Genomic DNA, 11,191 nt, shown 5'->3' on the forward strand with positions numbered 1-11,191 from the left:
TTTGCACTTAGACACAACACAGAATGTTTCTCTTTTAGATTAATAAGCAGATTAAGATCTCTTCAATATTAGCACCATGGCTTCTCTTACACCCACCACAGGGCTACACCATTTCAAATATTTATATGTAGAAAAGCAGGGTGATAAAAAAGAGATACTGAAGATTCACTTCAGCAAATAACATCCTATATTCAGTTGTCTTGTTACTTTTATACTGATTTAATTCTTTTTCAACTATCTTGTTACTATTATACTGATTTCACTATTACTGTTACTATTATAAGCCAATAAATTATTCTAATTAGATTTCGAAAATTGCCCCATGCCCAAGAGGCATGCATTGGTGTGTTTGTATATGCATTTGTTTTTGAAATCTCAATAAATTTATTTTCCGTTCTCCTCTTCTCTCAATTGCTCTTTGATATTCAGAAGTGGAAAGCGAATTGTTAGCAAAGACCGAAAATGGAAGTTTTGTCCTATTGTCTTTTCTTCATTCAAGTAAGAAAAAGATAAAACACCACAACTAGTATGTAAGGCAGAGAATTATAAGATTTACGCCTCTTTTTATCCTGTGTGGCTAAACTTTCTTACTTATGTGACGAGGCGCTTAGTATGGCGATGGACTTGGCAGAAAGTCATCTGGCGTATCATCCCGTGTCCCAACCAAAATTTTCCGTTTACCAATCAAATAAATCAGAAACATTAAATCTAAAAGAATAAGCAGTAAGAAAGTCTAATTCAACAAATAAAGACATGCTCTGATGCACATATACATCTGTTTAAGCCTTTTGCAGTAAGCAGTTCAGTGAAATAAATCTTTTGAGTTCAAATAGCAGAGCAATTGTAGCAGTTTTCTTTTCTCTTTGAGTAGGCAGTGGTCTTTCCTGTTAAACCAGATATTATTCACAAGGCACAACCAGTATACAAGAGGCAGAGTAATATTTTCTTCATGATTCAACTTTACATACTTTATACAATTTTAAAGGAATCGACCATAAATATTTTTCAAGCTGCATCGATCTAAAATTTTACCGAACCCTCATCAGGCAGCCATTATGATAAACCAATAAGCGCATCTTTACAAGAGGGCACGAAGAGACACATATAGAAAGCTCATTTTGCTATAGCAAGAATGGAATAGACCAAAAGAAATGTGACTATAACTATTGCTCCAACAAGAGTGAATTTTGGACTTGTCCATAGCATAAGGTTTGATTTCTCTGCTCTCTTAATAGGATCAACTTCTTCAGACAATGGATAGTCGGAACGCCTAGGATTCCATGTTACATACTTGTTCGGAGAGAATTGCGAAAAGATGTTTGAGAAGATGTTCTTCCTGTTTTGCTTCTTGAAGCTTGACCAGGCTTTGTCCCAATCGGTTGAGAATTTATCACCTACAGAAGAAAAAAATAAGTTTAAGTCATACTTTCTGATAAAAGAATTACCAAGTATGTAAGGTGCAATAAAGTGGATAAATAAGATAAGAACGCTTGAGATGGTTTCACTACTGAAAAAACGGGAATTTCCGACGAATGTCCAGTCGAGAATACGTAGGAATTTGGCTTGTCGGTAACTTTTTCGATGGATTTCCGACCGATTCAGTCTGAAACCTCCATAGGAAATTCCCCTTTTTAAGTAGTGTTTGATCATGTCCTGAGTCGAGCTACAGATGCACCGGTTTGTAGGTGTGAAACTATGGTGACTGAAAGTGTTAAAAAGGACGAGGTAGACCTAAAATCACATGGAGGAAAGCTGTCATGAAAGACCAACAATTTCTTGGCATTAATAACTTAGCTAAAGATAGCGCAAAATGGAGGAAAAAATTCATACAGGTAATATCTACTAGTTGGGAATAGGTTTTAGTCTTGTAAGAGGAGACTTCCAATGTTATTATTATTACATTTATTTACATACATATATCTAACTTATTTTAACTTTTATTTTTATTTGGTGTGATGATGACATGTTGAGCTTAGAAGGAATGGTGAGGATTCATATAGCCGACTCCAGCTTGTTTGGAATGAAGTGTACTTCTTGTTGTTGTTGTCTAACTAACAGTTTACTAAGATCTAAGTCTATAAATAGAAAGAATAATTTCCTAAGAGATCGATTTGATAAGGTTTCCAAAACAACTATAAACATCACTAGGAGAAAAATCAAAAAACAAAGAGCAACAGTATCATATGTAGGCTCACCAGTTGAGTAATATTCATTCAAACAATTGTGCTAGAGACCCAAGTACATAAAGAGAAGGGTAAGATCCAGGACCTAATAAATTCTTTAAGAAGACAAGGTATTGCAAGTTCCAACTCTGTAACAATATTTCACAATCAGTTTCTATAATTTATGGAGTATTTGGAGCATAAGAGCTACTATAATTTTGGAAAAAACCGATAATTGCCAAAAGCCATAATTGAAGTTAAATTGACCTTGCAAATGAACATCCAAAAGATACTACTCTCTCTATCTTGTACGTAGTGCCCAACCAAGGTGCATGTAGATGCTGGCTAACCTTCACCATGTATAATTCTGAAGTAAATAAAACCTATCTATAGTATCCTCCTGCCTAAATTGAACGAGGATGAAAAAGGAATAAACTCTATTTCACTTCACCAGCTCTTTATCTACTCTCCCTCTTTTTTCTCCCAAACTTTGCAATCAATTTTCATCTGATGTTTTAGCATCATTTGTTGGGAAAATAGTACACAATAATAATATTCACGGTAATTGTTATGAATAATGACAGACACCGAGATAGGTAATCAATAGGAGGAAAATTACGACCTGGAATGACCAACACAATATCACTGTAGTAAGGAATTTTAAACTCAGTAGTCTCAAGTAAAAACTCAAGAGACCACTATACACCCAAGAAAGAACCTAATTTTGATTTTCACACCTCACTATAATTCCACTCACTCTCTATTTTTCCTCTTCTTTTTTCTTCTGACACGGTCTGTGACTTGATTGGATACACAAATGAGGAAGAGATCCTCTATTTATACAGAAACCAAGCTTGGCCTCCAAGCACAGAAAGAAAAGTAAAAACTTTTCTGCAAGTTCTCCTCCAAGCCTTTTGCTTGCCTTTTCAAGGTTTCACAACCACAGAAAATTTTACTTGCTGCCAAAATATTTTGCAAATAGACTATGCCTATTCACTTTTCTAGAATGGGATGGACCCCACAATCTCCCCCTTCAGATTCATTCGCCTGAAAAAAAAGATAATACCATACTTCTAGTTTGAGCAACAAGTTTTTTACACAATTCGTACTTATCCCTTGCTGCTACCTTAGTTGGCATATCCGAAGAACTTTTTAGTCATGGAAAACTCTTGTACTGCAGGGATTCTTTCTCCAGTTTCTCATCTAGTTATATCTCAAATTGATGTATTTCATTCTTGCATGGTACATAGAGTTCTTGCTCGAAGTGTATTTCGCTTTGACTATCATGATAGTGTGCATGCTCCTTCTGATACATTTCTGTGCCAGCTTGTGTAGCAACAATATCGTTGTAGATGTAGAGACACACTTCTGCAACTTTAATACCATGACATAACTTCCATGGAAAAAGTAAACATATGCCCCGTAGAGAATTTTCTATGATCAAGATCACCTGCTATGTCAGTTGACAGCATGCGCTCAAACTTTTAGTTTGACATTACCTTATTCAGGTGAATGGACCTGAGAAAAGAGACTTGTGGGATCCATCCCCATTCTAGAAAATTAAATAGACATGCGCCCATTTTCAAAATACTTTGGTAGCAAGTAAAATTTGGTGGTGGTTGTGAAAAATTGAATGAAAAGCAAAAGGAGTGACAGAGAATTCTAGCTCCCATTCTCTCTTTCTTCTTTTGCTACTTGGAGGCCCCATCTCTTTGTATATAAATAGAGGATATCTTCCTCATTGCGTATCCAAGCAAGTTACAAAAAGTGTGAGAAGAAAAATAGACTATGAGGAAAAATAGAGTGTGAGCGAGCAAATCAAAAGAAGGTTCTTCCTTTTGAGTTTGTAGTGGTCTCTTGAGTACTTTACTCGAGACTACCAAGTGTAAAATTTCTAACTATGGTGATATTATTTTGCTCCTCTCAGGTCGTGTCTTTCCTTTGCAATGCTGGTTCTTTTTCCCATCACACGAGTCTTTCGGTCCAACTCTTCGTGCTCTGCTTAGTCTCTTCTTATCTAGACCAGCCTAACCAGTTGAAATAATTCAATCAAATAATGGATGGAGCTTTACTACCGCTAATCAACATAAAAGAGCCACTTGCCCTACTAAACACCTTTATAGAGGAAATTTATAATAGGCAACAACATAGTAGATGTACTTATGGATGTCTCAACGGGTTGGTCAGTATGCATGTCTGTTGAAGATGATACCACCAAGCAGTTACTAAGGACTCCTACTGGCCAAAAAGTCCGAGGTACCCTAAACTAATGTCTATGATCGATCAGGGCATCCTTAAACTGCCAGTAGTAAATGATGATTATAATCAGGGAAAGAGGATACTCAAAACAGAGGAAGCATCAACAGTATATGGATGAAGACATAACTTTTTGTTTTTCAATTTGGAACCTTTAGAGTAGTTATGAAATTATGGACGGATAAGAGGTTAATATAGACCAGCACCCAAGGGTATGGCCTAGTGGTCAATGGAGTGAGTTAAGAACCATAAGGTCTCAGGTTCAAATCCCAGCGGATGCAAAAACATTAGGTGATTTTTTCACATTTGTCCAAGTTTTGATGGATAGAGTTACCCGATACCCGTGAAACTTGTCGAGCTGTGCACAAGTTGGCCGGACACCACGGTTATAAAAAAACAGTTTAATGTAGACCAAAGTTGGAGAAAAAATTATCTCACGGCCTCAATGGTGCCAAGACCGATAAGAAACAGATAAGCTATGGTGGAAAGGAAAAAAAAGACAGCAGATTTACCGTTAACTGTCGCTATAAAATGTTGAAAAAGCGAAAGGATAATGAGAGAAAGTGGCCATGGAAGATGAACCAGGAACAAAGTCACCTCTAGAAATTCCCATGGTGATTTTCTAATCTCGCAGAACAGAATGTGATACGATGAGATAGAATGCAATAGAAACAAAGACAGGGAACGGCTTACATACTGTTAACGGGCAAAGCGAGCCCTTTTATTCTGAATAAATTTGGATGCTAAGCTAAGAAGGACAAAAGATGGAGAAGCAAATGAAGCGTTTTTTTAGACAACTCTAGTAGGCCCTCTTATGGACATTATGGCTAGAAATAGTCACTAGATGTTTTGAAGGAAGGAAAAAGCAGATTTTGTGTAACGAATAAATGCTTACAGTCGTTAAACTTTTTGTATACAATGAAAGCTGTACATCATTTTGATAGGATTTTGGCGCTTCAGTATTCTATGCAAATGTAACAGGCAGAAGCTTTGTACAGTTTTTTGAGCACCCACTTGGTGCTTTGACATTACCTTATAGAAAAGGGTGTCAAGGTTGATAATTCCATCACATTGATAGACATAGAAGCATTATATGAATTCATGATAATGGAAAAACTAAAAAGAAAGGAAAAGGAACATGTTTATAGGACGCCCACCAATATTTATTAAGAGAGTTCATCATATAATCAAAAAAATTGATCTTGTTGGGAAATCGATGGAGGAAAAAAGTGGAGATAGAATCCAATTCTTTTAGAAATATTAGAAGAGTGACACTCTCGGTAATCACTAAAACATTTAGAGGCAGTTATTGTAACGGGCTCATTGTAATTCCAAAAAGTAGAGGCAAGCTCTATGCCACGGTCACAAACAGGAAAGGAGGTTGTAACTTACCTATTTTTGTTGGATACTCCAGCCATTTAATGAAACAGATGGTACCCTTTGAAAACTGTTGCCAGAGAAATTTCATGATTGTACAAGGCATTTTTCAAGATCTTAGGAGGTTTATTTCATTTATCAATCTGAACAAAAGATAAGCACTGACTTCATGGTGTCTAAAAGCAATTCAAAACAACTCATGAGGCTAGAGTCCTCACCTCTTCCAAGACAACCATTGAACTGACAAATGTCAACCACTATTGCTCCAAGAAAAACAAACGCCTCTTGTGTATTATGATGACAGCATTGCTTCCAAGAAAAAGGCAAATGCTTACACTCAAAAACCGAAGTCCAAGAAAGGCAGATAACTAGTTCGACCTTTCACATTCAGTTCCTGGAGTATCTTGAGAAATTCGTTCATTTAACTCGTTTATTTTTGTTGTTTTGGGGGAAATTAGGCTGGAGCTTCAGAACAGCAAGAACTCTCTGCCCTAAGGGATCCGATCCACACAAGGCTGCTGTTATTGGTAACCCCCTCAAGGACACATCTGGACAAATCTGTTGAAAACGTTATCGACGAGCCAAATTCCGATGGACTTAACGGGCGTTTGTTTTTCTTGGAGCAATAGTGATTGACATTTGTTAGTTCAATAGTTGCCTTGGAAGAGGTGTGGACTCTAGTCTCATGAGTTGTCTTGTCGAAAGCACTTAATTTGGACTCGTGCAGCTCGTGTAAAGATGTTTTGTGAGAATATAAGACATTTATGTAAGGTTGATATTTTCTGAATTTCAGTATATATGAAACAGTTGCTTGAGCTTCCAAGAATTTCATGATGATAATCCTGGAGAAGGAGATCTTTTCTCTTTTTCTTATTCCCTTTATCCTCCTCCTTCTCTAATTGCTACCTCCTTAATTAAGTTTCAGATCTAGTTTCTTTATCATTCTCAACATTGGAGCCCTTGTTTTGAAACCTAAGCATACTACTTCCAGCTATAATGCCTTAAACCACCAAACTTTCATCATCCCCAACTCTATTGCAAAGCTGCCTATTTTTCCTTTCTTTTCTCGATCCTCAAACAGAGTCGGGATGCTTGAAAAGCAGCTGACTCTTCGTAGGTGATGTGGCGATCTCTCCCATGTATATGTTGCCTGATAATGGGAATCTATGTTGCTCAGACTCTTAAAAAGTACCGCCGTGTGGGTGTCGATCCTCCAAAAGCTGTGCCTTTTTGGAGGATCCAACACGGGTACGGTTAGCATTTTTGGAGGGTCCGAGCAACATAGACGGGAAAATGACTTCAACCTCGTCTGAGAAGATGGGGTTTGAAACTCTTTCCCATCTAATTCATAATGGGGTTTGAAGCTCTTTCCCATCCAATTCACATGGGGTCTGAAACTCTTTCCCATCTAATTCACATGGGATCTGATACTCTTTCCCATCTAATTCACAGGAGTAAAAGCCGGAAATAGACTTATTCAACACAATGCCAAGTAGTTTTTGAAGAACTACCCAAACAAAATTGATACCTAGTCCTTTTTCTTTCTTGTTCTTCTTTGGGTCTCTAAACCCAATAAAGATCTCCCTAAACAAACTTGACACCTGCTGCTTGTAAACAGCAAACATTTTGTCTTTTTAAATCAGTCAGAGGTTAAATACTAACGTCCACATCCGCCTTAGCCTGCATTCCGATTATGCAGCAGCTAGTAATGCTAGTACTACACACTTCCCCTATAGTACAAATTTGCAAATACTCCTTCCTCATCAGAGGCAGATCCAGCATATCATGGACCAACTATCTGTATATAAAAGGTGCACCCACTAGGGCTGGCAAAATGGTAAAAAAAAAAAAATATATATATATATATATATATAACCATCCGATCCGCGACCGATTAGATATGGGTTGGATACCGGACTTTTTAAAAATGGATCAAATATGGCTATTATCCATATTATCCACTAAAAAATGGATATCCAGATCCATATTATCAGTACCCCTTTGTCCGCTATTTTTCATGAGTTCTCGCTTTCTAGGAGTCTAAGCTTATTTTGGCTAGGAGTCTCACCTGACTATTCCTAAAGCCATGGATTAAATGGAATTATCCGTGGATTAACCCATTTTTGATCCATGTTAAATATGTGCGGGTAGAATATTTTATCCGTTTTCGACCCGCTTGTTTGCCACTCCTAGCACTCACTGACTTTAAATAATGGATTCGCCTCTATAACCATGACCTGCAAGGCTTGCACTATAATCCATGTAGAATATGGTAAAGCTTGCGTATTTTGATGCATCCTAAGCCATACATAAGCTCTCTAGCAGTTCCTAACCACCATCCGTTACTTAGACTAAAGGGTAAATTTAGCTTTTTCGGTTCTTAACTAGTACAGCGACTAAAAGACAGAATTTGGCAACAGTCTCAACAATAGCAACAAAAGGGTGAAGCAAATATCAAAGAACGAGTCTAAAGCTACTGAATTGCAACTGAAAGACTAGAACTTTGCAGCAGTTTTCACTATAACGAGAAAAGGGTCGAGCCAGTTACTAGTGAAATTGGTCAAAAACCTAAGTTACTCAGACTCTCCAAAAATGTCATCGGGTGTGTGTCCGATCCTTCAAAAGTAGTGTATTTTTGGAGGATCCGACACGGGTGCAGCAACACTTTCGAAAAGTCTGAGTAACTTAGTCGAAAACTACTAATATGCAACTAAAGGACAACACTTCCAACAACATCAAGAAAAGGGTTATTTTGTAATCAACGAATGATCAAAAAAAGATACTGAACTAAAAGACTAAAACGTGGCAGCAGTTTTCACTATAACAAGAAAAGGTCGAACCAATTCGAAAGCTACTGATATGCAACTAAAAGACAATAATTTGACAACAATTTCCACAACATCAAGAAAAGGGTTAAGTCATATATCAATGAATTATCAAGAAAAGATACTACTGAATTGCAATGATTAGACTAGAACTTTGCAGCAGTTTTCATAACAAGAAAAGGTCGAACCAGCTACAAGTGAAAATGGTCGAAAGCTACTGATATGCAACTAAAGGACAATAATTCAGCAACAATTTCAACAATATCAAGAAAAGGGTCAATCAATACATCAATGAATGGTCAAAATATTTGATACTGAAGTGAAACACCTAACCTGAGTTGCTGTTGTTATTGCTGGAATCACCATTTTGCTGTCTAAATCTATTGAAATGCAACTAAAAGACTAGACTTTGCAGCAGTTTTCACTATAACAAGAAAAGGGTCGAGCCAGTTACTAATGAAGATGGTCTAAAGCTACTGATATGCAACTAAAGAACATCAATTTGGGTACAATTTCAACAATATCAAGAAAAGGGTCGAGCCATTACTAGTGAAAATGGTCTAAAGCTACTGATATTCAACTAAAGGACAACAATAGGCAACAATTACAACAAGATCAAGAAAAGGGCCAAGCCATATATCAATGAATGATCACTATTTTTGATACTGAAGTAAAATACCCAACCTGGGTTGCAGTTGTTATTGCTGGAATTACCAGTTTGCTGTCTAAAGATACTAAAAGACTAGAACTTTGCAGCAGTTTTCACTATAACAAGAAAAGGATCGATCCAGTTACTAATGAAAATGGTCGAAAGCTACTGATATGCAACTAAAGGACAACAATAGGCAACAATTTCAACAATATCCAGAATAGGATCGAGCCATGTATCAATGAATGGTCAAGAAAAGATACTGAATTGCAACTAAAAGACTAGAACTTTGCAGCAGTTTTCACTATAACAAGAAAAGGGTCGAACCAGTTACTAGTGAAAATAGTCGAAAGCTACTGATATGCAACTAAAGGACAACAATTTCAACAACATCAAGAAAAGGGTCAAGCTATATATCAATGAATGGTCAAAAAATTTGATACAAAAGTGAAATACCCAACCTGGGTTGCTGTTATTGCAGTTGACATCGCCAATTTGCTGGAAAATACAAAAGAACAGGTCTAAAGCTATTGAATTGAAACTAAAAGACTAGAACTTTACTGCAGTTTTCACTATAACAAGAAAAGGGTCGAGCCAATTACTAATGAAAATGGTCGAAAACTACTGATATGCAACTAAAAAACAATAAGATCAACAATATCAAGAAAAGGGTCAAGCCATATATCAATGAATGGTAAAAAAAAAAAATACTGAATTGGCAACGATTTCAACAATATCAAGAAAAGGGTCGAGCTATATATCAATGAATTGTCAAAAAACTTTGCTACTGAAGTGAAATACCTAACCTGAGTTGCTGTTGTTACTGTTGGAATCACCATTTTGCTGAGAATCTTTACCAGAACAGCAAGGTTTGAGACCCTTTTGGGTTCTTGGACAAGACCATAAACCATGAGAAGAAATGTTTCTAAATGAAAGTCGAATATCCATTTGGTATATCTCTGCTCTGCTTTGATCAACAATTTGTGTACAAACCACAAGCACCACTCAAACGTTTTTCTTCTTACAGGGACTGTAATAAATAAATATAAAGAATGTACAAGTGTGAATAGAAGCTGCCTACGTTGCCAAACACGTATGTTCACGTGGCAAGTCTAGTCCACGTGGCTTTCCACGTTAATTTTTTTGCTTTCGTGGCTATACACGTGGGTAATAATTTTTTTACTAAATTATACCAATAAATCATATAGTTCAGTAGAGTAATAATTTAAGGTAAGAATGTACTCACTCGTTTCACTTTTACTCGTAAACTATACTAAAAATAAATTTTCACTTTTAGTTATTCACTTTAGCATATCAAGAGAAAGACAAACTTTTTTTTTCCTATTTTACACTTAACATTAATTACTCATTTTTAAATCATTTTACCAGTATATTGAGTCTATATACATTATGGGTATCATGGTAAAATATGCACTTCATTTGTTAATTTTTAAGGGGCGTGTAAAGTTCAAACTGGACAAATAAAATGAATGGAGGCAGTATATTAATTGACTGTGATTTAATGATAACCATAGTTGTTGTGAAGATATATGTTATGTATTTATTGAATTAGTGCAAATAATGGGTACATATAAGTATTTATCAAAATTATGGGCTTAAGTATGACAATTTTAATACTTCATGAGGGTAGTTATGAAGAATTAACATGACAAATATTTCCTTTTTGGTTATTAATTAACTTTGATTCTAAAACAACAACGATATACCCAGTGAAATCCCACAATGTGGGGTTTGGGGAGGGTAAAGTGTATGCAGACCTTATCACTACCTCGGAAGGTAGAGAGGTTGTTTCCGAAAGACCCTCGGCTCAAGAGACGATAACCAATTGATTGAAATGTGCGCTTTGACCCCTTTTTATAGGATATATGTTATATTAGGACTACCTTTAGAAGTCTATTTTG

At 36.3% G+C, this 11,191-nt stretch overlaps 1 protein-coding gene across 1 annotated transcript; it reads right to left on the reverse strand.

Moving 5' to 3' along the window:
- Nucleotides 1–880: 880 nt before the first annotated feature.
- LOC132057237 (uncharacterized) lies at nt 881–10,286 on the reverse strand. The gene is made up of 2 exons (XM_059449735.1): nt 10,076–10,286; nt 881–1,394 (listed from the first exon to the last, which is right to left on the reverse strand). Exons 1-2 carry the CDS (start codon nt 10,215–10,217, stop codon nt 1,114–1,116), a joined length of 423 nt encoding a protein of 140 aa, XP_059305718.1. The 5' UTR covers nt 10,218–10,286; the 3' UTR covers nt 881–1,113.
- Between the last annotated feature and the right edge of the window lie 905 nt (nt 10,287–11,191).

This window comes from Lycium ferocissimum, chromosome 5 (genome assembly GCF_029784015.1).
Source record: "Lycium ferocissimum isolate CSIRO_LF1 chromosome 5, AGI_CSIRO_Lferr_CH_V1, whole genome shotgun sequence".
NCBI classification, from domain to species: domain Eukaryota; kingdom Viridiplantae; phylum Streptophyta; class Magnoliopsida; order Solanales; family Solanaceae; genus Lycium; species Lycium ferocissimum.